Source organism: Pleurodeles waltl, chromosome 5 (assembly GCF_031143425.1).
Source record: "Pleurodeles waltl isolate 20211129_DDA chromosome 5, aPleWal1.hap1.20221129, whole genome shotgun sequence".
Lineage (NCBI taxonomy): Eukaryota > Metazoa > Chordata > Amphibia > Caudata > Salamandridae > Pleurodeles > Pleurodeles waltl.
Genome location: NC_090444.1, coordinates 1,696,926,275 through 1,696,950,764, shown reverse-complemented (window position 1 = coordinate 1,696,950,764; position 24,490 = coordinate 1,696,926,275). Strand labels below are relative to the sequence as shown.

Here is a 24,490-nt window from a genome sequence, read left to right as displayed (position 1 = left end):
CAATCCGTCTTGTGGAATACCACAGAGATGATTAGTGGAACCTAAGCCCTCCTTCACAATAGAATGGCACACTCAAGAATACTGTGAAACAATGGATACATTTTAAAGATTTTCTAAAATTATAATCCTAACCTAGTGCATACAATATGAATTGTACCTATAAAAATAAAATTTTGGCTGCAGTGTTAAGAGTACTTTGAACAGCACAAAATAATTGAAAATATCAGTTATTTAGCTTGATATCAGTCCCACCCTCATATCTTTGACTTGCTAAACTAAACTCAGCACTAAAAGAAAAGCCTAATGAGTTTCAAAGATGGTTCACACTTTAATACCTGCTTTCAAAAATGAAGTTGTTGTTCATTAGAATGGTATATTCTGCTATTCTTGTCTGCGCTTATAGAAAGTCTGGTAAAGTCTCCAGCAAGTGAAGACTGAGTGCACCTCCCATTAGGTTTCAGCAAATGTAAGAGAAGCAGTTCTGTATGACCTGTATTGTCTCTATTACCTGGCACGAAGTTCCTCTCTCCACTATAAGGAACAAGGGCACCCACGGGTACTGAGGGACCAGGGGTTATAGTATCCTATAAAGGAACATAGGTCCCTCAAGAAAAACAATAAACAGTAAATGACATTTGAGCCCCAATGGGGTCTATTTATAATTCACAAAATTGAAAATGTCAAAATCAATACATTCATTTACAAACTAAATAATGTAGTGGGGGAGCATACGCATACAGGGAAAGAACATACATTTTACAAAAAGGACTTGACTCAGGCATTAAAAATGCGACACAAAGAAACTTAAGAATTGAGGTCACTTTCCAACAGTACTCATGCCCATCGCTACTGAATACAAATCAACAAAAGCGGTGTCAAAGTACTCTCGTCGATGACGTTTCAATCCTTTAGCCCAGTACTAGGTTCATCATCAGGACAAAAGCAATGTGCCTGAGGATAAAGGGCTTTCAATCCGTAACCCAGTGCATGAATAATACACAACATTGAATGATCCCTATGACAATGCTGGGATCACCATCCAAGAAAAGGAAGAAGGGGGTTATAGTTGCATACCCCAGTGCCTGGAAACATTAAAAAAAAAATAGAAAAAAAGGGGGGGGGGGGGTTGGAGTGAAAATGGGAAACAGATCGGAGAGAGGACAAGAATGAAAAAGGAAGAAAAAACAGAGAAAGAGAGAGAAAAAAGATAAAACAATGTATTAATGCCATTCTTAATGAAGGATGTCACCTAAGACAAAGTGCGTAAATCACACCATGTTAAAAGTATATAGTGAGTAATAATGGACAGTGTGATAGAGCCAAATAATCCCAATCCGAGGGAGTGCTGCATACTAATTAAAACTGCATTTAATTTACCATGGATTCACTCGTTGATGATAGATGTAAACTACTTTAAAATCTCACAGTACTTAACTACCCAGACCGAGTAGTGACAATACAAGCCATGCAATATACTGTATAGTCCAAGCCCTTAAGAACATCCACCTCAATAATTATGGTAAGAGAGGTCAAGGTGCCAAAACGGAACTGAAAACAACCAAAGGATGAATTAAGGTACAGGACTAAAGAAAGCCTCCTTAATTATCCATAAGTCCGATGCTGACCTGCGCCATCTACCAAAAAGTGATAACCTACCATGATATTGATTGGAGAATTTCCCAAATACTGTAATACGCCATGCGCGGGCTGTAGCCCTGAAACCATATGGCATGAGCAAAGTATCACTCAGAAAAACAAATGACTGCGGGTGGCCGGACCGTGAAGAAAAAAACATCCCTGCAGGGCACGTTGGCCCAGAAACAGCAATAAGGGGGCCTGCAGGAGTGAGGCACATGCGTCAAAGCCGTGACCCGCCCCATAAAATTGTGGTGGCCATCTTGAAATAGGCATGAGCAAGTACGTAATGAAGGAGATTAACTTTCTGAGCGGAGAAGAAGGCAACCTTAAAAAAAAAATGAATGCCAATTGTACCTGCAACAAATACAGTGGGCGGTGCGGCCAAAAAAAATGTGCACATCCAAAGACCCGGTAAGAAAAGAGGAAAAACCGGAGCAATTTTCCTAAATAAATAAAAGAACCAACCGCTTACCATGCTTATAAAAGCCAGAGTACGACAGAAATAAAATGAGTGAAGGGGAGTTCCTCTCTAGCACCTCACACTCTGTTCTTAACTTACATAACGTTATATGCACATTGTTGAATCTTTCAGAATAAATTATCAGAATCCAGACCGATACCGTTTTCCTTATTTTCATTCTGTGGAAAGATGCTATTTGAATTATTATAATAACAAGTAATACAATTGTCAGCTTTCATGAATTGTTTTTTATACCCCATACAATTATTTTAGAACCAAGAATAACTCCAATTCAATACTGTGAATATATTCAATTAGACTTGATTATCATGTTGCATAAAAAAGTGCTATTAAATAAACATGCATTCTACATTCCTCATTCCTCATTCATATATAAACAGTTAACATATACAGCCTAAAAAGGGGCATACCTAGAAGAGAAAAAACATAATAAGAACTAGGTAGTAAAAGCACCTTTCCACCAACAGCCCTTCATAATATACCCACACATGCAGAAGAAACAGAAGAAGGAAGACCTCTCTGGATCTGCCTATGAAGAGGATTGAGCTGTGCCTATACACCGTTGGCACCCCTGTACTGGGAGTGCTTTAATGTGTTGAGTTAATAACATTAGGGACAACCAGTGCTATGACTCCTTGCCCAGTTGGGAGTGTGCTACACTTGACTCTGTGGAAGCCCTTGCTGGAGTGAAACCTGGTATCTGAATCTACTCTGTATGAAGTTGTCCACCCCCTGCAGAATGCTGGTACTTTTTGGAACTCTAGCATAAGGGGGCGAGAGTACTCAGTAGATGGCTTATTCTTGGCAGACAAGCTGTCCATGTTCGACTCGGAGCTTTTTGCCATTAAGAAAAAAGTTCCATATTTTCATCAAACCCTGTGGAGCTCTGCCTGACTACAGTGTTCAACTTTGCCCCACTGGAGGATTTTTACCACTGCAAGAGCAGGGATGTGGAATTCCTATCGCCCGACGCCCGGGACATCTTGTTTGGGGTCAAGGGCAACAAGTTTTTATGTTTACTTTGTCCTTGGGACAAGTAGGCCCAACCCCCTGCAGCACAAACCCTTTGGCTGCCTGTTTACAGAGAGTTGAACTCTCTGCAGTTGAGGTAATGTGTTTCCAAAAGATAATGCTGTTCGAACTTGTATTTATGGTTCATTATTTGAAAGCCTTCATTATTAGGGTGCGTGCTGTAAAGAAATGTTTTAAGGTCACACTTCACTACTGACGTTGGTTCCAGTACAAAAAAAAAAAAACGTGTACACACATGTTTGAAAAGTTTAGACTAAGAGGCTAAGTATAATGCTCCCAGAATGCTCTCTGATTTTATGCAAATGAAGTGTCATTTAGTAAAATGTGTTGATGCATGCTAGTATTTCCCAAAAATATTTCTAATGGAAAATCAGTGTAACCATTTTCAACACGATTACGGGAAGCATGAGAATAAACAAACACTGACAAAGCCAACTGATCTGACATACTTTTATACGTCTTTTAGTTTCATCAATGCGTGTCTTGTTTTGACATGGCTTTTGTAACACTTTATTGTTGTGGGAGCTACCAGGCCCTCAACATTGTAACAAACATTGGCAAAACCCCCCCCAAAAAGTTTTTGAACTCTTAAAGCACACGTTGCCACCAGCGGCATAACAAAGGCCACGCAGCCGCCCTCCAGGGGGCCCCGTCAGCACAGCACCTGCCCTGAGTGAGTGTGGAGAGGGGGCTCCTCCATGTTCTTTGCAAAGGGGCACCCTCCAGTTTCGTTACGTCACTGATTGCCACTGTAGTTCCTGACACTGAACAAAACTACTTTGTGTGGCAATATGCTCCTTGTGGAAGAGCAGAATGCGATCACTCACAGTAAAGCCAGCCGAAAGAGAGAGAAATAGAAGTTTAATAAAAACAAAATGTCTTTGTTAACACCAGACCTAATTAGGGACCAAGACCCACATGTATGTAGCTTTTTGCATGTCGCAAACAGCGACTTTCGCTGTTTGCGACGTGCAAAAAGCACATTGCGATGCACAAACCCAGTTTTGCGATTCAGTAACCTGGTTACCGAATCACAAAACGGGTTTGCGACTCGCAATTAGTAAGGGGTGTTCCCTTCCTAATTGCAACTCGCAGTGCAATGTAGGATTGTTTTGTGACCGCGAACGCGGGCGCAAACCAATCGCAGTTTGCACCCATTTCAAATGGGTGCTAACACTTTCGCAAAAGGGAAGGGATCCCCATGGGACCTCTTCCCCATTGTGAATGTCACTGTAAAAAAAAATTCAGAGCAGGCAGTGGTCCTGCGGACCACTGCCTGCTCTGAAAAAATGAAACGAAAACGTTTCATTTTTCGTTTTTGTTTTGCATCTCGTTTTCCTTTAAGGAAAACTGGCTGCATTACAAAAAAAAAAAAAAAACTGCTTTATTGAAAAGCAGTCACAGACATGGTGGTCTGCTGTCTCCAGCAGGCCACCATTCGTGAGGGGGTCGCAAATTGCGACCCACCTCATTATTATTCATGATGTGGGCATTTGCGAAGCCCTTGCGAATCACAGATAGTGTCAAGGACACCATCCTACATTCGGATTTGCGACTTGCAATTTGCAGGTCACAAATCTGAACCTACCTACTTGTGGCCCCAAATTCTTAAAGAAAGTCACAAAAGTGCACCCATGGTATATGTCGTACCCCTATAAAATATTTGTGAACTGTATTTTACCGTGGGTAAATACGATGTGTAGATTTGCTCATGTGAAAATCTATTGAGAATTTGCAAGTTCATTTTCCCTCCAGCCACTTTCTTCCCAACCCTGGAAGAAGTTCTAATTCTGCCATTATCAGGAGTAAATGTCCAACCTTTCTTATTATGGGAAAATATTAGAGAGAAGCTGGTAAAAATCTTTAAAACATGCAGGTTAGTAGGTTTGCAGACTCAAAGGCATTCCAGCCCTGGAACTATTGCTTACTGCTTCCTCCAGCCCCAGTATGCAGATCTGCAGAAAGGTGGCAAAATAAGGAAATTGCTACAGTAGGGATTGAAACTCCAAGTATTCAAGCCCTACTATGGTAGTAGCCCTGGCATAATCAGAGAGGCTATTAATTGCTGCCATAATTTGTCGCCACACTACATGGCACCAAAGGGACAAGTAGATCTTTTTACAGGACAAGTAGATTTGAGAAGCAACCTGTCCCCTGGACAAGTAGATATTTTAATAAATTCCACACCCCTGAAGAGAAACCAGGAAAAAGTGGCAAAATTACCCCAGTGAGAAAACAAACTTGGTGGGTATAGTTTCAGATTTGTCCTTTATGGAGCTGTTGGTGTTAAAACGAAGTATTTCAGCTAGCACCTTAACTCAAAGTACCTTACTTGGCAGGATTCTCACTGGCTTCAGCATCTTGACTTAAAACCGTAATGTGCTTTAAATTGCACACCGGACCTGTTCATTTGCAACCAGTGACTTACCTTGGTGCATTTCAACTCAAAACCTTCAAAATTCATAACGTCAATCCCATATTTTGAGTTTGATCATTAGGAGTCTTTTTTTATTACTAAACTTCCCCTTTTAGACTAAAATTAATTTTACATTTGAATATCTGTCTTTTCCCATGTTTAACAACCTTCTGTCGTTCTCTTCCTTTTTCATCTCTTAGTACCTGTGGCCTAGAAATTACTCTTTACATATCATTCTATGAGACAAATCCCGCATTGTCTTCTGCAGTGGCTGATGTTAAATCGCCAGTGATTTTTTTCCCGCCCATCCACTGTCTGTGTTTCATGATGTTTCTTATAATGGGTTGTCCTGCAACCCCAAGATCTTCTAAAGTCTTCTTTCCTGTTGTCCCCCTGCGGTTGAGCACCATTTTATAAAAATGTAAAATAAATAAAACTTTATTGTTAAACTGATGAGATACCTCTTCCCAAATTATTAATCCAAAATCTCACCTGTGTTGTATACAAGAACAAGAACATTGAGTACATGTGAATTAAGTTTTGTGAACCAGTAAGTTGGGGAACATCCGTATATTTGTATGAGATTACTTTGAATGTTTATTATGGAAGGTGCATTTAGCGATGGTTAATGTCTGTACATTTTTCAGGTGGTCCGAACATGTGGACCATTACCACGGAAGAACGGGCCAAGCATGACAAGCAGTTTGACAGCCTCAAACCTGTGGGAGGATACATTACAGGTACACCATTGGTATTTTCATGAACAATTTCAAACCATGTTGCAGTGTGTTGATAAATTATATGGACCTATTTTTTTCTAAATACCTTACCTTTGCACTTACCTGCAGTAGGTGTTTATTTCTTGGTTTGGGACGCCTTTAGGTGAGCACTTGTTTCACAGAAATTTGGTTCTGAAAGTTACACAATTTCATATTGTAAAAGCATTGGTAAAACTAATCTTGGTGATAATATTCCTGAAATATTTCAGGCTGTCCTAAATATTCATCTGTTTAATTTTGTGACAGTATATTGTCTCATTTTCTGTGGTGAGAGCATCCATTGTCTGGTCTATTGTGCACCTCTCTCTGATCATTTTACAGGTGGCAGAGTGCAATACACAATGCAGTACAATACAGAAGCGTTTTATTTATATTTTTAATCTGTTTCTATGGCAATTTATTCTATCCTGTCACTGATAGGTTACGTCGGCCTGTTGTGAACCGTCTCTTCTAAACATTGTGTAGAGGCATTAGATTACATTACCTTTATTTAAAGGTAAACTTCAACCTGTTTTTTTTTTTTAAATATATACACTATCTACAAGCATTATCTTACCAGCCAGCACTTGCATTTTTGCTGTTTTCTGGTTTAAAAATCATTTTGAAACTGCTAATGGTTGAATCCAATAGCATCCATCAGACTTTGCATGGCAGTGTTTTCTGTGACCGTTGGTTTCAACCGAACACTTCATGTGTAGATGACCCTCTAGGCCTTATTCTAATGTGAGTGGGTATCAGTTGTGTTTCTGCTCCGTATTATATATGACTTGTGTGCTAAAAAAGGTGGAGTAATGTGTTAAAATGTTTTTGTGTACAATTTTGTGCAATTTTGGTATGCAGTTTTGTATGAACAGCTTTCACCAGGTGTGAGCAATACATATGCAAATGAAAATTACAATTTTTGCAAGATTTTGCACTTTGCACCCAATTGGGAAAGAAACTGGTACTGGAAGCATTGTGGCATTGAGTATTTTGTTGACGCAGATGCCATTTTGGGAAGGAGGCATAGCCCTTCAAAAACAGCACATTTTGCTTTAAAATGTGATCTGAAAGTAAGTTTGTGAATTGTTTATAATACGCGTGACATGTTACTTTTAAAGAAAACAATTCTTTGTTGTGTACAGAAAGTGCTAAATAAAAATCCCCCAAAAGAAAAAGTTTTCTTAGAAAATACTACTTGTCAAATATCCTATTTTTGACACTTTTCTTAATATGCCATATTGTTACTTTGCTGAGGCTTCCTCTTTATTCCTGCTGTCAGATTGTCTGGTGTCTTTTTAATTTGGGCATTTTGTTGTTGTACAAGCCATTGCGTTTCTTCTTTATTTTCAATTGAAAATAAAGAACACCCTATTATAAGAAGAATTTAGTTTTCTATATAAATCAGAATGTAAACCATCTTTTATACTTTTGTCCACATTTGGAACTGAGCATTCTGACACTTTACCATACTTTTCTTTTCATCATTCATATGATATATATCAAGGCTTATAAGGAAAATTGCCTCAACTGCAGTATTAGGGGCGATTTAGGCAGCATGTTCTTCTACAAAAACATATGCAGGCTGCAAAAGTTGCAAATCTTTCCTTAATATTAATAAGAAATATATTTTATTTCTCATGAGACTGAAGAAAAGTGTTTTAGATTGTTATAAGGATTCTGGGTATGTGTATTCTGCTGATGTTCTGCCAAGACCTACCCTGCCCTGTCTACACTGTAGAGGAACCTGTTTACCCACCTTCTTTCATTATCACCTCAAGTAGTCTCTCCCTGTGCTGCACAGGAATTCTAAGCAGTGTCTCTTAATTTCTTATTGTATGATTACTTTATTTCCATAAAATAAAGCATGTTCCACTCAAGCTGTCACTAATGTTTATGCTCCATTCTTCCTCCTAAGGAAATTAAATCATAAAGAAGTAAAATAAATTTTTAATTTTGTTTTACAATTTAGTTACCCAACCATACTATCCTTTCTTTTCAATCCAGATATTAAGTAGTGTGATTTTGGTATTTTTTTTCTTTATAAAGTACGAAAAAATTCTTTAAAAAGTCTGTAAACAATAGCAAATGTTTATCAAAAGAGGATGTAAAAATATGCATAATGTTCCTCATATTTTTCAGTCGACAATTTTAAAAATAGTGGTGCAATAAATTTTTCTTGCAAATGTAATAGGCCATAAGAGTGCATAAATGATATCCTTTGCTTAAGAATTACATTACTGATTCATTACAGTACTGACTCCTTGGAGAAACTCAAGACCATTCCCTTTTGATCTCGAAATGTTTTCCTATTTGCAGTACACCAAATGTAAACTTGAAAAAAGCTCTTCGTGCAGTAGACAAAGATTTGCTTTCAGGTAAAATTTAATTACCCCACATCTTACAAAGGCACAGTTTGGTTGCAACTTTTTAATTATCAAGCAGCATTCTAAAGAATCATGGGAAGTGAGCATACTGACACTCAACTGCTTTTTGCTTTCATTAAGAATATGGTGCAGGTGCTAACAAGGACAATTAAGACTTGAGTATTAGCAGAGACTTTATGCATGCTCGTCCACAAGAACAGCAAAGAATCAAAAGTGGAAAACCTTCCTAGTACATAATATTAAGAAAGTATTTTTAATTGAGATTAAAACAGAAATGTTCGTTATTCTGCAGGTGTTCAGCCAAGGAAGTACCTGCACTAGTTATCTCTCTCTTATTATCTTTCAAAACCGTTGCTGGCTGTGCGGCTATTTTCTGCTCACTCTCCACTGAAACTATATTTTATTCTTATGTTCCTTGCTGCTTCACTCTTCCTTTGGAAACAAACTTCTGAAAAGTATGATTTTTTTCCTTTGATCTCCACAGCAGCCAAAGGCTGGGAACCACTGGGTTAAACCTGTAGAGTTTTGACAAGTGCATGTGTTTTAATGGGTTTCAAATGTTCATGTTACTGTCGGTCTTTCAATGATCATCAATTAAATTTGGTACAACATTCTTTTAGAGAAGTGGTTATACCACATAGATATCGTTCATGTGTCTTTGCATTAAATAAAATATCCTTAACTATGTTATAAGGCCTAAATGTTAGTTCTGAAGATGTAAAGTTCACACCTATTCACCAACCGCCTCTTTAGGAGCAGAATAGTGGCCGATAACCTCTTATATTAGATTGAAATAGATGCCTCATTTTACCATAATGTGTGCTTGTTTCTTACCCGCTTCCTCAGATTAAATAATACCACATAAAACTTCATAAGGAGAATTGTATATCTATTCTTTTAGGTTACAGGTCAGCGCCTGCTTCTCCCAAACTGGGGTGTTGTGATCTAGATGGATGAATCATTGGCTCTGAATGCGAACAACCCCCTGACAAAGACTGTTAAACTATACTGCCACTTGTCATTTGATCCCAATAGGTTATCACTTACCTTGTAGGTATTGCTCCTGCCCCATGTGAACGTTTCCATAGCCCAAACTGGCTTTGAAAAAATGTTGGTCTGGCTTTGGTGGTGAGGTAAACGTGAGATTATGGCATTGTGGTGTTGTGATGAAACTTGCAAGTTTGCATTAGCAGATAGGTAGTAGCATAAAGTAAATCTTTTAGAGGAGCTACAGAGGACTAGGGCACATCCACAAATATATACTTCCACTATCCATCTGAGTGAGAGTAATGAGTTAAATAACTGCATCTGTCTTTAGTGGAAACTGATGTTTTGATATTTCTCTTTTAAAAAAAAAAAAAAAAACGATTTCTTAGTTTCCAGTTTTCACTAAACATAAAAGAAAGGATGTTCCCCTGAAGCAGAGAGAAATGCAAATCCCCTTCTCTTTTATAATCACAGCTTGCAGTGACAAGATGATACATGAGTTTAGAATCTAAACTGGAGTTCAAACTATTTCACAGGGGCTAATTGTGGTGACATTCATTTCAGCACAAACTTTAAGGACCGCTCATGAACTGGTACAGAATGGACCGTCCAGACAAATAGTAAAGCAGAGTGCTCAGGGTTATATTTAAATTAGTGGGCAGCTATATATTTATCTGTAGCCTAAGTCATATGCACATCTTCTGTTGTTAGATTGAATTAATTGTTAAATCTTATGGAGGCCGTATCATTTCCAAGAGTTCTTTATACAGATTGACAACATTTAGTGGGCATGAACAGCTTTTGGCAAACTATACTGTAGATAGTGCCCAGACAGAAATGGATACCCATCATCTACAGTCTGGGGTCCATTTGATAGAAACTAAAACCATTTCAGCACTTTGCCCTGGAGCTCTAGAAGGATATTTAATATGTTCAGAAAAACCTCATTGTCGAGTGTGTCAGAGGCATATGAGTAATCCGGGTGAGCCAACATGCTCACCTTTAATGAGTATGCAGAAGGAGCCTGCAGTCACCCTCCGTTTAGGTTTGTCTGTACTTTAGTTTTTTGCAGTGACTATAATTTACTGAATTCCAACTCATATTTCCATGACTTTCTGAATTAAGACAGGATTGGACATGATTGGCGATCCTTATCTACTTATGTGTGCTGAAGGTGATTTTATCTTGGCCCTGGAATAGTAGAGTTCCTCCATATAATTAAACAACACCTTTTCACTTCCATTCATGTGGAAGAGCCAGCAACACCTGTTTGGTGTATTTAGCCCAACATGTCAGACCTCAGCTGAGGTTACAATTTAGGGCTTTTACAGTAGTTTGTGATAGATTTCAAGTTTACTTAAGAATGAAATTAAGGCAAAAGGTTAAAGCCTTATGTCTCTGTACTCGAGGGTGAGAGGAGTGGGGTTTTATCTTTGTCAGCCATTCTTCTACTGGTACCTCTGACCCTATTTTCTTAGCTTTTGTAAAAGTCCTAAATATATATTCCACACAATATGTTTATTATGATCACAAAAGCAGTAATTTTATTGACTATTGTCAAAGCTGTTTACATTTTGTGAGTGAAAGGGTGACGCTGAATTGTTGTGGATAAGTTCTAATTGTCTTGAAGGTCCAGCAATTGATTTCTTGTGGCTTTTGGAACAGAGACGCCTCATATAGTACACTGCAGGAGTCCTTACTGCAGTCACTTTGATTGATGGATCACAAGTATGTTCTCACCAAAGGCTATTTCCCCTCTTTAGGCCACAGCTACACTACTAGAATGTTAGGATAGGGGACCTTCAAAAACATGTTTTAAATATCTGTAAGCACATTTTGATTGTGTGCCTTAAGGTTCGACCTGAAAGTACAGTTTATGTATTGGGATGTGGTCAGCTATATGTAGCAGAGTGGAATATTGTTTGCTAAAGTACTGGGTTGTCTTCATTCTTTAGTTTGAGATGTGGTACTGACTCCTGAAGTTCTTGCCAACATTGCAGGATATCTAGATTACCCTTATTGTTGTGTTTAAATATTTTATACTATTGAAATACAAACACTGATTTTAACTGAGAGCTTCATACAATAACCAGGTCAACTCGTAAATCCTCTGTCAGTTACTTTAAAATACATCTTTGATATACTCTGCAACGATGTCCGTGAGTGTGTTATCCATTTTTCAACCACTCTCTGTTCTGGAATACAGCTGCCCACGCTTACCATGGCCTCTGTTCCTCGTCTAATAGGCAAGGGTTATGGCAAAGTAGCACAAACCTGTTTCAAGCACGGATGCCCGATATGTTGTGTTGAATGCCAAATTCGGCACACATCCATAGCAAGGCTTTGAATTGTATTTTTTTTAAAAGTGGGCTATTGGAACTTTATGAGGAATCCAGAGAGTTCAGACTGACTTCAGTTGTGTATGACAACAGAATTATATTCACCATTCTCTGGTGGGGTTGGGTGTTTTTGTCCAGTTATAGAGCTCAAAGCCTGGGATCACTTCTCCCACTTCTGCCACATTCATGGCTAATTTAGCTAGTCTACCCATCTTAGGGAGAAGTAGAACTCATTTGACCGACTGTGCAGGAAATTAAGTTTATAAAGAAGCAGAGGATGGCCTGAAACAAATTCAAAACTTGAGGGCGAATACTTGTCTAATGTTCCAAAATGCCTTTTATTAACTTTTCAAGAGACACAAAACCGAGCAACAACGACCAGACCTACATACATACAGAAACACACACACCCTCTCTCTCGGTCTCTCCCTCTCTTTCTGTCTCTCTCTCTCTCTCTCTCTCTCTCTCTCTCTCTCTCTCTCTCTCTCTCTCTCTCTCTCTCTCTCTCTCTCTCTCTCTCTCTCTCGCTCTCTCGCTCTCTCGCTCTCTCGCTCTCTCGCTCTCTCGCTCTTGGTCTCTCACATATATTTTCAAACAGTTAGCCTAGCAGCCTCAAGCCCCACCAGGAAGCAGAGGGCAAACCGACACACATACCATGGGACCTCAGCTTCCAAAACTACATCACTGAATGGTATGAGAGTCATGTGCAACTCCAGCCAGAGATCTCTTTAGTCAGTTTGGTTCAGAGACTTTTCTAAAGTTTCTCAGCCACTTCGACCTGTGTAAGCTACAAGATTGTCTGAACTACTATTGCCTGTTGTTTTACTGGGAACAGGAGTGTCCCAAGTATTTCAGCATTTTTGTAACTGCCTCCTCCTTGCTGTAGTCATGTTCACTTCTGTAAACACCAGCAATCTTTTTGGCTACCAGTCGCACAGTCTCCTTGCTCACGGATTCCTTATGTAAAACAGCCAAAGTGGATACCACATTCAGAATGCTGTACACTTGACGCCATTAGGATTCACATTTGAGGAAAGCCTCCACTTGTCTCATTAACATCCCAGGTATGCCAGCAGCAAGCTATCCCGTCAATTTCAGATTGAAGGCCTCTGCATTTTTCAGGCCTTTAAGCCTGTCCTGCAGCTGAATTAGTAATTCTAGAGAATGCTTCTGAAATTCAGCAGGTTTGTTGTTGACATCTGGTTTTTGAGCGTTAAAGTCCTTCATAGCAACAGATCTTGCTTCACTTTCTGCAATGCTTTTTTAAACATGAAAACACTTGATGATATGAATTTGAGTGTCAGTTCCATAGTGTTAATCTTAAATTAAAATGATCTCATTTTTGTGCAGTCTCTCCATAGATGTCAGGAGTCATTTCCCCTGATGATAACCCAGCCTTTGCTCAGGTCACTTGACATCTTACTCTCTGCAGATTATCTCTGTGGAAGAAGGTTTTTTCCCAGGGCAGCTTCATTTCTGATCTTCCTGTGTCCTCTCTGGTTGTTTTTCGTTTTGCGATTGGGCAGTTCCGTTGCCACTATTCCTGTATTGTCTGGCATGGAAGACAGTCTGGCTCCCTTTAGTGCAAATCAGAGCCCTAGTGCGATTGACGGCCTGCCAGATAAGTTTAATCATGAGTGAATAGTCTTGTTACTATAAAATGGACCTGTTAGTGTGATGCTCTTCTAGATGGAAGCTTACCACAGTGTTCTACTTTAACTGTCAAAAACAACTATTACCTATAAACTATGAATACATATCTGTTAACTGAATCTAATCAAACTCAACAATGTTTGATTGAGAGGTGTGCCACACTAGAGAGAAATCTTATATTAATTTCGTTTCATAAAAAAACAAGCTTAGTGCACCCATATAGATGGAAATGAGAGGGCATATATGACAAAACTGCAACTTTTTGTTATTGACACATCAAATCATCTTTCTGTAAGGGGCAAGCTGGAAGCAGGCCCTTTTAAGCAATGACATTATTATTTCTATTGAACCAATGGTTTTCTATGGTTGATAAACTTGGAGTGATACTACGCCTGAGCAGATGTTATTTTTTTTACAAACTCCCATCCCCCACCAACCCCCCCCATCCCATCTTAGAAGTTATGTGATAGAAACCGACAAGCCTTGGGACATAGAAAATAAGAAAAAAAAAGCTTGATACGTTCTTGGCAGAAAGTGATATAGTTCCCTTTTGAAAGCGACCTAGCAAAAAAGCTTGTAAATATGTAATGACCAGTCATTGTTTTCCTTAGTGCGTATAAATTAGAACATTAGTTTCCAAAGTAGTGGCAAGTAATTACTAGTCCCTAAAGGAACCCTAATGCACTTTATATGTTTTTGGAGAACAAGGAAATTACAAAACAGTCAAATTTAAATAGAAAAAGCTTTCAAATCAGTATTGTTGTTTTGATGAGATAATAAATATATTGGCTGAGATGAAAGAGGTCATCTTGTGAAGTTGTAAATCTACCTTGAATGGTGACTGCCAAAAGAGAATGAATAATTACAGGAAAATCAAGCAAAGAGTGTGATTAAAAAAAAAAAGACGTTAGTTTATAGAAGTATTCCCAAGGTAACCCTATGAATGTGCGTATTATCCAGTGTGTAAGAAACCAAAGAGGAAGTTTCAGCATGTTTTTAAAACCTATAGAAAGCAACTGCACATAAAAAAAATTGGTAGGCAATTAATTTTACTATCACTGCGGTGAAGCACGCTTGAACCTGCTGAGTCTTCATTTGGAAGTGCACATTTTAGCGTGGTGTATTTTTCTAATGGTGACTTATAACATGGTTTTACACTTCTGCAATAAATATTGAGAAAACACTGTACATGCAGCTTATTCCCCATAAGTGTTGCTGCCATGCAGTCTGTACATCCCGTCCTAGGCTAGGTGCACAGAACACAATGCCCTTGCATAATGATTGTCCGTTGGAGACCACTCTGAAGCTACAGACAAATCATTGCATCAGCTTTGCACCTCTGACACAGTGTGATATGAGCAGTGCTTTCATTATATAAACTGCCTCTGTGCTACATTTGGCAGAGGAGCAGTTCTGCTGGGATTATCCTGGAACGCAGTGAACTGTGACCGAAATGCAGCCCTGCTGACTCTGACCACCATCCTGCCATGCACGATAGCCTGCACTATATCAGACTAGCTTCCTGATACCTCAGTGGTTAAGCTATTCCAGTGCGTTTGCCAGAGGGTGCTCCCACTATGCTCTCAATAGTGTAGGTAGTAACACATAGGATTCACAACATAGTAACATTCATCTTTTTTTTCATTGTTATAGTGCTGGTTACCGTGCCTGGTTTCATTTGCCTAATTATCTCAAGATCAACACAAGGGGTACTGTTCGAGATGGTGAAGGATGTGAGGACAATGCTGTTGGTGCAAGAAACAGATCCAGCTTTGCGGATGGTCGTTGCTCTAACACAACGAGCTGGTCTTCGTTGGAGCTTAGCTGTGTTTGATCACATTGCAGGCAGTCAGTGTCAGTGCGAAGTACAGGTCTTGCTTGGACAGTCACTGTTGGAGTGAAGACCAGGTCCTGCTGGAACTTCATGTTGGTGGTTGTCTTAGGTGGTGGATTCTCACTGCCAAAAGGTTACTTTGCAGTCACAAGGAGGCCAAAACCTTGGCACCTTCACCTTTTGTTCAGGAGTAAGTACACCCTGATGCCAGCCAAGGGCTGAGGAATTGGGAGGCTCCTTTTGAGACTCAGGACTCATTCCAGCAGAGGGCAGCAGCAGGGCTTAGGCAGGTTTATTTGCTGCTGGTCATCTGGGCAATTGTAGGATGCCTCTGCAAGCTTATCAATCAATCAGCGTTCGTTAAGCGCAACTACTCACCCATGAGGGTTTTAAAGGCGCTGAGGGTGTGGGGTGGGGGGCGGGGCGTCGAGCATCCATCAGTGCGGTGGTTCTTCAGATATCCGTGTCTCTAAATAGCCATGTCTTCAGCTTTTTTGTGAAGTTAAGGAGGGGTGTAGTCTGTCTGAGGTGGGGGCGGTAGGGTGTTCCAGGCTGTGGTGGCGAGGTAGGAGAATGAGCACCCCGGGCTCTTGTTTTTCTGATGTGAGGTACTTCGAGAGAGAGCTGGGCTGAGCGTAGGGTCCTGTGGGGTATGTGGAAATTGAGTTACCTGTTCAGGTAGGCTGGTCCGGTGTCGTGGAGGGCTTTGTGTGCGTAGATGAGGATCTTGAAGGTGATTCTTTTCTCTATGGGGAGCCAGTGTAGTGTACGCAGGTGCTTGGAGATGTAACAGTGTTGGGGTAGGTCGAGTACCGGTCTGGCGGGGGCGTTCTGTAGTTTGCCGGTGAATTTCTTGTTAATTCCGGTGTAGAGCGCGTTGCCGTAGTCCAGTCTTGCAAAGGAGGCAGAGGGTGCGGAAGCAGGTGGATGCAAGTGAGTTGTTTTGGCAGTCCATGTTGAGTTTAGAGTCCAGGATGATTCTGAGGTTGCGGGCTTGGTTTGTGGGGCTGGGGGGGGTGGCTTCCAAGGGTGGAGCCGTTCCACCCTCCGGTTTGAGGCCTCATGATGAGTACCTCAGTTTTGTCTGCGTTGAGTTGTAGGCAGCTGCTTTTTATCCAGTTGGCAACTGCTCCCATGCCTTTGTGGAAGTTGTATCTGGCTGTGTTGGGTTTGTTGGATAGGGAGAGGATGAGTTGGATGTCGTCAGTGAAGGAGACGATGTTGAGTCCGTAGTTTCTGACAATGGCGGCTAGTGAGGCCATGTTGATGTTAAACAGTGTGGGGCTGAGGGAGGATCCCAGGGGAACTCCGCAGATGGTAGGTGTGAGATCCGAGAGGAATGGGGGAAGTCTTACTCGTTGAGTTCTGCAGGAGAGGAAAGATCAGATCCAGTCAAGGGCCTTGTCTCTGATGCCGGCCTTGTGAAGTCTGCATATCATGGTGTGGTGGGGGACCGTGTCAAAGGCTGCCGAGAGGTCGAGCAGGACGAGAGCGTCAGTCTCTCCCTTGTCCAGCAGGGAGCGGATGTCATCCATCGCGGCAAGGAGGGCTGTTTTAGTGCTCTGGTTTGTTCTGAAGCCAGATTAGGAAGCGTCGAAGATGTTGTGGTCTTTAATGAAGGTGGCGAGTTGGCTGTTGATGGCTTTCTGAACGACTTTCACTGGAAAAGGGTGCAGGGAGATGGGCCTGTAGTTCTTGAGGTCAGTGGGGTACTCCAAGAGTTTCTTGAGGAGAGGGTTGATCTCGGCATGTTTCCAGTCGTCTGGGAATGAGGCATCTGCTAGGGAGCGGTTGATGGTGAGACGGAGCTTGGGGGCGATGGTTTCAGCGGCTCTGTTGAAGATGTGGTGGGGGCATGGGGGGCCCAGAGTGTATGGTCCTCATTGTCTTCAGTGTATCTTCGTGGTGAGGGGGGTCCAATTGGTGATTGTTGTTTTTTTTGGTGTCCGGTTCCAGTGGAGGGTGTTCTGCACGTAGGTTGTCCTCACTGAAGTTGAAGATGGTCTTGATTTTGTGGTGGAAGTATGTGTTGAGTTTGTTGCAGCGATCTTGTGAGGGTGGGATGTCCGTTGCTTCCCTGTTGGGTTGGGCAAACTCCTTGATGATGATGCTGAAGAGTTCCTTGTTGTGTGCGTGTGAGGAGATTCTTCCTAGTATTGCTTTCTTTCTGGTGCTTTTGATGAGATGGTGGTGTGCGGTGGTGGCCGCTCTGAAGTTGATTTGGGCTTCTGTAGATTTGGTGTTTCTCCATATTTTCTTGAGGCGTCAATATGTACATCTGGATTCTCGGAGTTCTGTGGTGATCCAGCTGGCTTTTTTGGCGTGAGTGGTGGTGTTCTTTTTCAGGGGCGCTATGGTTTTGGCGCATTCGGCGATCCATTTGTGCAAGGTGTGGGCTGCGATGTTCGGGTCTTCGTTGTGTACGATGGGCGGGCAGAGTTGGCGAGGGTGGCGGTGAGCTGGTCATCGGTGATTCCTGCACAGCTTCTGCGGGATGGTTGGTGTTGGGATCTGATGATGGTGGGGGTGTTGAAGGTGAAATGGATGCAGCGGTGGTCGGTCCATGGAAGTTTGGAGGTGTGGCTGAAGGTGGCGGTGGTTCCTGTTGTGATGATGGGGTTGAGGGTGTGTCCATCACGATCTGTTGGAGCCCTATGTTGTGGAGGTTGTCTAGGAGGGATGCGGTGTTGGGGTCTTGTAGGTCTTGAGGTGGAAGTTGAGGTCTCCCAGCAGGGTGTAGTTGTAGGCTGCGATGGCTTGCGCAGTGATACTGTCTGTGATGGAGTCGGAGAAAGGTGCGTGGGGCCCAGGTGGGCGGTAGATGGGTGTTCCCCTGATGGTGGACGTTGGATTTGTCTGAAGTTTGAAGTGGAGGTGTTCCATCAGGCTTGTGCGGTCTTCGGGATATGTAGTCAGTTGGATGCTAGACTTGTGGATGATGGAGATTTCACCCTCCCGCCCCCAAGGGCGGCTGGGGTGAACTTTCCGAATGATCTTGTATCCTTGGAGAATGGCAATGGCAATGTCCGGGCCAAAGGTGGTGTGGGTCCATGTTTTGGTGAAGAATGCGACGTCTGGGGTGGTGCTGTCAAGGAGGTCCCAGATTTCGGTGACATGTTTGTGGAGGGAGCGGACGTTGCGCAGGATGCATTTCAGGGTCTTCAGTGTGGGTGTGTTGTTGCGGGTGGGTTGTGCTGGGTCAGAGGTCTTGGTGGTAGTACAGGATTGGCGGCAGTGGAGGCTGCTGAAGGGTCCTTGGGTATCGGCCAGTGTTGTCTTGTTGTGTCTCTGTAGCTCAGAGAGTAGGTCAGCCAACTGACCCTTGGTGTCCCTTCAGCAGGCTTGGTTCAAGGCAAGCAGGTCCAATCTTCTTAAGACATCAGGGTAGGCCTTCTGCTGAATCTTCCACAGGCCCAGGAGTGTTCTGAAGAGAGGTTCTGAGGTGCCATTTTTAAACCTTGTGACAGTCTTTGTGTGGGGGAATTCCCTTGCCTACCCCCAAAACTGGTTCTGGTCAGTTCTCCCTTTTTGTTTATAAAATGTCTAATGCAAGAGCAGTTCTGATGTCAGGTTCCTCTGTGTGTGCTGCAGACGGGGCCCTTTGAAATGAAATGAAGGCAGATCATACCTCCTCACCAGCCTTCCTGTCAGGAAGGACCTCTCACCTCACTCAAAGACTTCCTTTGTTTCACTGTTTGGGAGCAATACACAGCCCACAACAGAAGAGCCATTCCAAGTCATGTGATCCAGGACAATGGCAGGAAGGCACCCTTGGTTTGGCCAGAAAACTGCCAAGCTTCTAAAGTGGCTTTTTAAAAATTGTATCATAAAATCTGGCTTCACCACTAAAGAGGATTTATTATTAGGATTCTTCCTTCCTTTCTTTATTTGACCACATAGAAAATGGCCATAAAAAATGACAAGAACATTAAAAAAAGAAAAACAAATTGACATTTTAAATCTTAATCAACTAATCAGTCGTATTGAAAACAGACAAATAGATTGATGAAGCTAATAAATACACACACATCCTTAAATATAGTAATCCAATATGAAGGAGACAAATAGTACCGCTTGAAATCACTCAGCTTACCCAATATAAAATAAATTCATTTATTTAAAAAATCATGGATTTGCAGTGTCTTGCTGCACATTTTCAAAATGAGCTTACAGCAACATGTACTTCAAGACTGCTCAGTAATTTCATACATAAAAGACCCTGCCTCCCTCTGGTAACATTAAGTCTGCTCAGGGTACTGAATAAAAACTGTTTTGCAAACGGCTGGTAAAATGTACAGAAAAATGTGAATTGTAACAGAGACTGACGGGAGACTTTCTCACTAGGACAAATATTCTATACCTTGTTTTGGTCCTCGCATCCATCTAATGGAACCAAGTCTGAACCTTGTCAGCAGTGAACTCTTCACATGTCAGTAACCAGGTCCAGGTGTGCCTTCACTCTAAACGTAGTCTGTACTAAACAGTACTCTCACTGAGGGTTTCATATTTTCCTTCCCCTCCCTCTCTGCCATCCTTTTGGACATGATGCTCTCTCTAAGCCAACCTTTTAATGGCTTTCTTAGGGTGGTGGGACTTTCGAATGCACAATGAAATTCTAGGGCACTAGTAATGTCCTTGATGTATTGGAGCCAAATTATTCTGTCCCAGTGATCACATGAGAGACAATCTTTTATGATCTCTTTATTTAGGGCAGCCCGATCATTAGTCTAAATCCAGCATGTCTGTAACAGTGGGGCTATTTTGATCAGGTCCTCCACATAATCCAAGCCTAGTTTGAATGTACCCAAATGTTGAGTGCTCAATAGGGCTCTCAGTAAAGATATACAGACTATTTTATTCTACCTGAATGCATCCATATCCTTGTGCCCCAGTTGCTTGCACCGTGTGTTAGAATGGGGATACATTTCCTTTTGTCAACAGTGGATTAGTCATCTTTTTTCCCCAGGGCAGGAGAAAGAGAAAATAGTACTGATGAATTGTAAAACACAGGTTTTCTTTTTTGAAACACAAAGTGCCCAGATACAGGCGTGGTAGAATAATAAACCCTAGTATGGAAACTGATTTACTTTTTCCATTGATCTATTTTTGATATTCATACAGCACACCTTTACAGATTTGGGACCTCATACCGTAATAAAAGTTTTGGAGATTAGCTCTTCATATTCAAACTATTCATGTAATTAACAAATGTATCAAGAAGCTTCCGGAAGCTGATTGACGTTCTGTCAAGCAGAACATTATTGTGTGCATATAAAAGCGTTAGGATAGGTTTTTTATGTTTACTACAGGGACATCAAGCCCCTTATTTACTAAAACTGGTTCCACTCCGTTCACATACAGTGAAAACAAGATAGGTACCGTTGCGCAACAATGTTGTAACCCCCCCACCCCCCCACTTGAGTGGGAAATGCCTAGTGCCTTCACCCCTTCCCTGTATCTCACTGAGGCAGAGGGATCAGTATGCAGGACCCTCAAAAAGTCTACTAGCAGGTCTTTATTTCAATGTCGGAAAAAATGTCCCAAAAATTTGATTTGTTGACACAATCAAATGCAGATGAGAGATCCATAAATCCTAGATGTAATGAGCTACGTTTGGTAAACTTATACTTGCTTACTAGTAGCTTCAGATTTAGACATTGTTCAAGAGTGCCCAGATCCTGCCTGAATCCATATTATACTGCAGATAAAACGCTGTTCTTTGCAATCCACAGCATCATTCTTTGTAAGACAGTTCTCTCAATGGTTTTACAGTAGAGTGTCTGAGGGCGATAACATTTAGGCTTGTAAGCGTACTCCTTTTTTAAAACGGGTACTGTTATTGCAGAGCGCCAGGAGCTTGGTATGGCAGTTTTGCATGCAGCATTGATAGTGTAGGTGAGGAGCGGAGCCTAAAAATCAAGGTTATCCTTGTAAAGGTACATAGGAACACCAGCCATCTGGCTCTGGAGCCTTCGTAAAAGGGCTGGCTAGTATGGCACCTGTCACTTCTTCCAGAGAAAAAATAATATCTAATGGAAATTTAAGCTCCTAATTAGTTAAGTCATATTTTGTCCACTCTACAGGGCCAGTATTCAGACTTAAAGTTAGAGGTGTTAGGGGCTAAATTATCTTTAACTAGCTTCCAAAAGGCTGGAGCATGTTTTAGCTTACAAGAATCAATCCGCTTTTCCCAGTTTTTAGTCAGCCTTCTGTTTTTTAAGCGCCATTTCATATTCACACCTGTATTAAATTATAACTTCTCCATTCCTCTGATTATACTTCAACTCCCCTTTAAGCTTGACATTTGCAGCTCTACATACCTCATCAAATCAGGGCAGTTTTTGATTGATTCTATTCCTAGCTGGTCTCAAGAGTAAAGCCCTGATATTGTATTTTAACTAACTGAAGTTTCTACTATTGTGGCAGGGTCGTCTTCCAGTGAAAGATGGGTATCTATCATGTTCCCTGCCTAAAACGACTTCAATTTTACAAACCGCCACACTAACGTCTGACCTGGTCTTTATTTAACAAGTGAAACCTAGGACATACAGATCTTGCAGATTTTTTTGGGGGCAGCAAAGGAAAGTACTAAAGGGTTATGGTCGCTGTGGACACTGGCTAGCACCTCCCCCTCGGGCACATAATTTAATATATGTCTAGGAGTGAATATATGATCTATTGTTGAAGAACTACCTCAGTCAACATATGCTGTCACTCCCTCTTGTAACTGATGCATGACGTTCTGAAGGTTGTAGCTGGTAGATAAGAGTATAACATTCAAACATTTGAATCTAACGGCTGAGTAAGGCTCTATTTCTGGTTTCAGTAGGGGATATCCAAAATTAAACGTGACACCGGGCGACCCAGCTTTGAAATCACCTGCTAAAAAGATGTTTGACTTAAAATCCAGTGATCTTTTTCTATTTAGGACATTTTCATCAAAATCTAAGAATTAACAAAAATGTTGATTATCCTTAGTACTAAGCCAAAGTTGTTGCTGCATGTCAGATCAAAGGCCTGAAAGCTCCCTCCCTCACATATTAGGACCTTAACATTACAGTTGATTGTGGTTTTATACCAAGAGGAAAGTCCTGCTCTTGCATGACCTGCGGTGGATGGAAGTACTTGCATGTTAAACAAATATATCCGTTTAGAGAAACATCATGTGTGACCTATGTTTCCTGGAAGAGTATAATATCAAACTTGCTAACAAAAGTTAACCAGTCCTTGATCTTTAGTTTGGCAGTTAACCCTGCTAAGTTCCAGTTTATCAGCCTTGAGTTGGATCTGATAGATTTGGTGTGGGCAATGGCCCAGTCCTGGGCTGCTGATTTGGGACAAGGAGGTGTTGCTGTACTGACCCCACCTCAGTCGTGCATGGGGCATTCATTGAACCATCCCCCCCTTATCAGCGGTCAGCTCTATGAAGATGTTGCTGTCCAAAGGGGCACCACACAACCCCCCTTCAGAGCATAACTTGTTGATGGACTCCCAGATAAGGGCAGAATTCCTCTCTGTCTTGACTACGCCTGTCCTTGGTGATCACCCTTTCGTTAGCATGGAACTGGAAGAGGAAATACACCCAAGAAAAAACTGCTTATCTTCAACAGATCAGTGAATGCCGGCTCGCATTCTGGATCGTGGCCATGAGACAAACTGAAACCAAGACTCCTCAGTATCTCTTCAGCATTGTCAGAGAATTCTCCTGCCGCTTTGCCACAGAGAACACTGTTCACCGTTCCCACACCCTCCGCAACACACTATCGAACTAATTCCACCACAAGATCTCAGACATCTGCAGCATGTTCGACCCCCTCCACCCCTAAACCCAGCCCTCCCTCCCCCACTGGTTCACCAACTGGAAGCAGCTCTCTACCGAAGACACCATCTCCATTATGACGTCCATCCACTCCGGATCCCCCTTGAACCCCTGCCCGTATCACTTCTACAGCCCAGGAAAGGAAGTAATCAGAGGCTTCCTCACAGAAACACTCAACACTCGACAGTCCCTGACGCCTGGAACCATGCCGGAGTCAAGCCCCTCCTGAAGAAACCCTCAGCCAACCCCATGAAACTCAAAAACTATCACCCCATTTCACTCCTCCCATTCCCCACGAAATTCTTGGAAAATACTATTGGCCGCCAGCTTTCGGGCTACCTCGAAGACAACAACCTGCTTGACCCATCCCAATCCGGCCTCATCACAGCACAGAGACTGCCCTGATAGCAGCAACCGACAAAATCAAATGCCTGCTCGACCTGGAGGAACAGCTGCTCTCATCCTCCTCGACTTATCAGCAGCCTTCTTCACCGTCTCCCACCACACTCATCACCAGACTCCACTGTATTGGCATCCACGACAATACACTCAACTGGATCTCCTCCTTCCTCTCCGGCTGAACACAGAGGATCCACCTACCATCTTTTGTCTCCACACCCAAAGACTTCATCTGTGGCGTTCCACATGGCTCCTCCCTTAACCCCACCTTCTTCAACACCTACATGACATCAGTGGCAGACATCACTCACACTCATGGACTCAACATAGTCTCTTATGCCGATGACACCCAGATCGTCCTATCCCTCACAGACGACACTGCCACCACAAGAACTGACTTCCAAAACACAATGACCGATATCGCCTCCTGGATAAAGACCAGCTTCGTCAAGCTCATTTCAGACAAAACTGAGGTCCTCATCTTCAGGAACACGCCCTCCCCCCAGGACGACACGTGGTGGTCTGCTGCTCTCGGCCCCCACCCACCCTGACCAGCCACATAGGCAACCTCAGAATCAGCCTGGACTCCCAACTGACCATGAAGCAAAAGATCAACGCCGTCTCTGCCTGCTTCCACATCCTCCGCATGCTTCACAAGATCTTCCAATGGATCCCAATCTTTATCCAGAAGACAGTCACCCAGGCCCTCATCTCCAGCCGACTCAACTACCGCAACACGCTCTACAC

General features: G+C 42.0%; 1 protein-coding gene across 6 annotated transcripts in view; it reads left to right on the top strand.

Annotated features, from left to right (window-relative positions):
- ITSN2 (intersectin 2) overlaps positions 1–24,490 on the top strand; it is a 1,003,157-nt gene that overhangs the window by 175,000 nt on the left and 803,667 nt on the right. For all 6 annotated transcript variants that reach the window (XM_069236034.1, XM_069236039.1, XM_069236035.1 and 3 more), the window contains one exon: positions 6,215–6,307. In XM_069236034.1, the coding sequence (XP_069092135.1) occupies positions 6,215–6,307 (93 nt within the window). The remainder of the gene's footprint in view (positions 1–6,214; positions 6,308–24,490) is intronic.